The 2905-nt window shown below is 43.6% G+C and overlaps 1 protein-coding gene across 1 annotated transcript; it reads right to left on the bottom strand.

Moving 5' to 3' along the window:
- Window positions 1-395: 395 nt before the first annotated feature.
- Window positions 396-2115, bottom strand: LOC109199769 (nuclear factor 7, ovary-like). The gene is made up of 2 exons (XM_019355100.2): window positions 1987-2115; window positions 396-1885 (listed from the first exon to the last, which is right to left on the bottom strand). The coding sequence occupies exon 2, from the start codon at window positions 1866-1868 to the stop codon at window positions 477-479; it is 1392 nt and encodes a 463-aa protein (XP_019210645.1). The 5' UTR covers window positions 1869-1885; window positions 1987-2115; the 3' UTR covers window positions 396-476.
- Between the last annotated feature and the right edge of the window lie 790 nt (window positions 2116-2905).

The raw sequence follows: 2905 nt of genomic DNA, 5'->3' as shown, positions 1-2905 counted from the left end.
TTCTATTAATACACTGAAATCTCATTTGTGTCATGAAGAAAGTCTTTAATCAAACAGAATTCAAAGATCAGAAACATTTCATATATGGAGTTAAACATGAATCATTGTTTCAACAATATATTTATTGTTGTCATAAACAGACAAGAAGACAACAACAAACTGCTCCTCCCATTCAACACATGTCAGTCCATATCCCAGCAAACTAAATCATCTCCATTTACACACATCAAATAGAAACATGAATCACTTGTAATGATTAGAAACTTGATAGAATTTCAAATCTAGTTTGGGGAGTCATTCAGTGAGAAACAGTGAAATGATTTTCCATGTGAAAAGGTGGACAGCAGAAACAGAAAGAAACAGTGAGAACTAAAAGAGACACAAAGAGCTTTGGAACAACGAGGCAGCAGGAGGACAGCTGCAGTTTAACAGCTTCAATTCACTGACAGGAAACAACATTAGAAACATCATCATCCTCAACTCATCTGCTCCACTGACACTGACACCTTCAACGGACACACCTTCACTTTACCAGAAATAGTGCAAATATATGGAAACATCCTGTTAGTGAAAGTGTGTGTGAAGGTGTGTATGTGTGTGTTAGTATGAGGATCAGAGAACGACAGCTTTCCTCTGTTCCAGTCCAGATTCACTCTGATCCTCTGGAGCTTCTTCTGTACTGAGAGAGCAGTGGATGGAGCTGATGGTGAGAGTGCTGAGTATTTACCTTGATAGAACCTTATTGCCCACAATCCAGACACTATGATTCCCTTCCTCTGCCCAGACTCTGCTAACACACCTAGTTCCCACACTGTACTGTCTCCAACATCAACATCCCAGCTGTGAGTCCCTGAGTTAAAGCCCTCAGAGCCCAGGACAGAGTAGAACGAATCAAACCTCTCTGGATTATCAGGAAGCTGCTGTTCATCTCCTCCTTTCACACTGGTCAAATCTTGAGACAGGAGGAGTTCTGGATGAGCAGTGTTTGGGTCCAGAATGAGAGGAGTGTAGGAGACCATGTCCTTCATGCTGTTCCAGATGTTGAAGGTCAGGTTGCCCAGGTGTTTGGCCTGGTCTATCAGAGCTCCTGAGGGCAGCTGTGGATCATCCAGCAGGGGGCAGCGCTGGACTCTTTCCACTGCAGCCTTGTAGTTGTGCAGGAATGAGACGTCTTCAGCTCTCAGCTCCTCCTCTTTGGCTCTGACTGTGTCTGAAAGAGCTGCTATCTCTCTGCTCAGAGCCTCCATCTTCTCCTTCATCATCCCACTCTTCTGCTCCTCTTCCTCCCTCAGTGCAGCCAGCCTGGCCTCCTCTTCCTCTGCTAGAAACTGGTGAAGCTTCTTAAACTGCTCCTTAATCTGCCTCTCTGTGTGTCGGGCCTGGACCTTAATGTGTTCTGCTGTTTGATCAAACTTCACTTGAACTTCTTCACAAACCTTTAACTTCTTCTTTAAGGGCTCCAGAGTTTCCTGAAGTTCCTTCTTGTGTTGTTGTGCAGCTTCATCGATGGGTCTGAATCTGTGATTGGTGTGTTTTTCTGAGTCTCTGCAGATGTGACACACTGGCTGCTGATGGTCCAGACAGAAGAGTTTGAGTTTCTCAGAGTGCAGACTGCAGAGAGCCTCTGAAGCTCTCTGATCTCTCTCCTGTAAGAACGACTCACACAGGTTCTTTAAAGCCAGACTTAAAGGTGGTTCATCCCTTGAAGATCTTCTCTTACAAACTGGACACTCGTGTGTTGTTCTCTCTCTCCACCATCTCTTCAGACAGTCTTTACAGAAGCTGTGGCTACATGACAGAAGAACAGGATCTCTGAAGACCTCCTGACAGACCGGACAGCAGAGATCCTCCTCTGATCTGGAAGCCATTGAGTCTGTGAGTGAAGCTGAAAACAGCAGACAGGAAGTACAGTCAGTCCTGGCTCCCCTCACTCCTCTACTACCTTCACTGAAACTTCCTTTGAGTCGTGTTTTTGCTCAAACTCACATTCAGTGTGTGGAGCGTCAGCAGCTTGAAGCAGCAGTGTTGGAGTTTTCCACTTTTCTCTCCTGTAGCTGGACTCACTCAGAGGAAGCTGCTAGTTTGGTCTGAACTCCGTCTGATCGTCTGTGTGTCTCTCTTTACTGAGGACGAAGAACTTCCTGTTTCCTGGTTTGTCACATTTGAGTGACGTGAGGGGAGGAGACAAATGTTGCTGTTTGACTTTTAACTAAGGTGTGTTTCAATCCTGCCTGTAGCTCAAAAATTGTAAAACAGGTTTTGCGTCATTTCACGTCCACAGGTCACAACATGAAACCTGTTGTCAAGTTTATAAAATAAAGTGTCACTCGGTGGTGCAGCTGTTTGTCAGCTTCTATTTTAGACTTTGTTCTGGTTCTTGTTCAGGTTCCCAGCAGAGGGAGTGTAATGCAGTCACACACACACAGGTGGTGTTAAGGTGGATTCACTTTGTTACAGACAGTGGTGTTATTTCTTGTAACTAAGGGTGTTTTTCACTCCAAAGTTCAGACATTAACCTGCCAGAAGTTGTAAAGGTTACTAATAAAGAGCTTTTATCTCATTTCACATGCAGGTCAGAGCATGAAAGCTGTGATGCAGCAGTTTGAGAAAAATTGCTGCCGATATGAAACATTTTTTGTGGTTTTACAAAATATATAAAAGAGCAGAAAGAAAAGAAATAAGTGTAAAGAGTGCAGCAAAATGCATGTTTTAGTGTGAGTTGGTTCATGTGATCTGGTTGTGTAAAAGTCACTGCATGACACTGAGTGTTACTTTTGTGTTACTGACACTCATCTCTGACTCAGAGAAACGATTTCTCCCCTGTGATGTTCACACAGTGGTGAGTTACATGTGTGTGGAATTTTTACTCTTTTATAGAATTAAAGTTTTGCTTTTCTCTTACTTT

This window comes from Oreochromis niloticus, unplaced genomic scaffold (assembly GCF_001858045.2).
Source record: "Oreochromis niloticus isolate F11D_XX unplaced genomic scaffold, O_niloticus_UMD_NMBU tig00001668_pilon, whole genome shotgun sequence".
Lineage (NCBI taxonomy): Eukaryota > Metazoa > Chordata > Actinopteri > Cichliformes > Cichlidae > Oreochromis > Oreochromis niloticus.
Note: the sequence above shows the minus strand (reverse complement) of the source record. Positions and strands in the feature narration are given on the sequence as shown.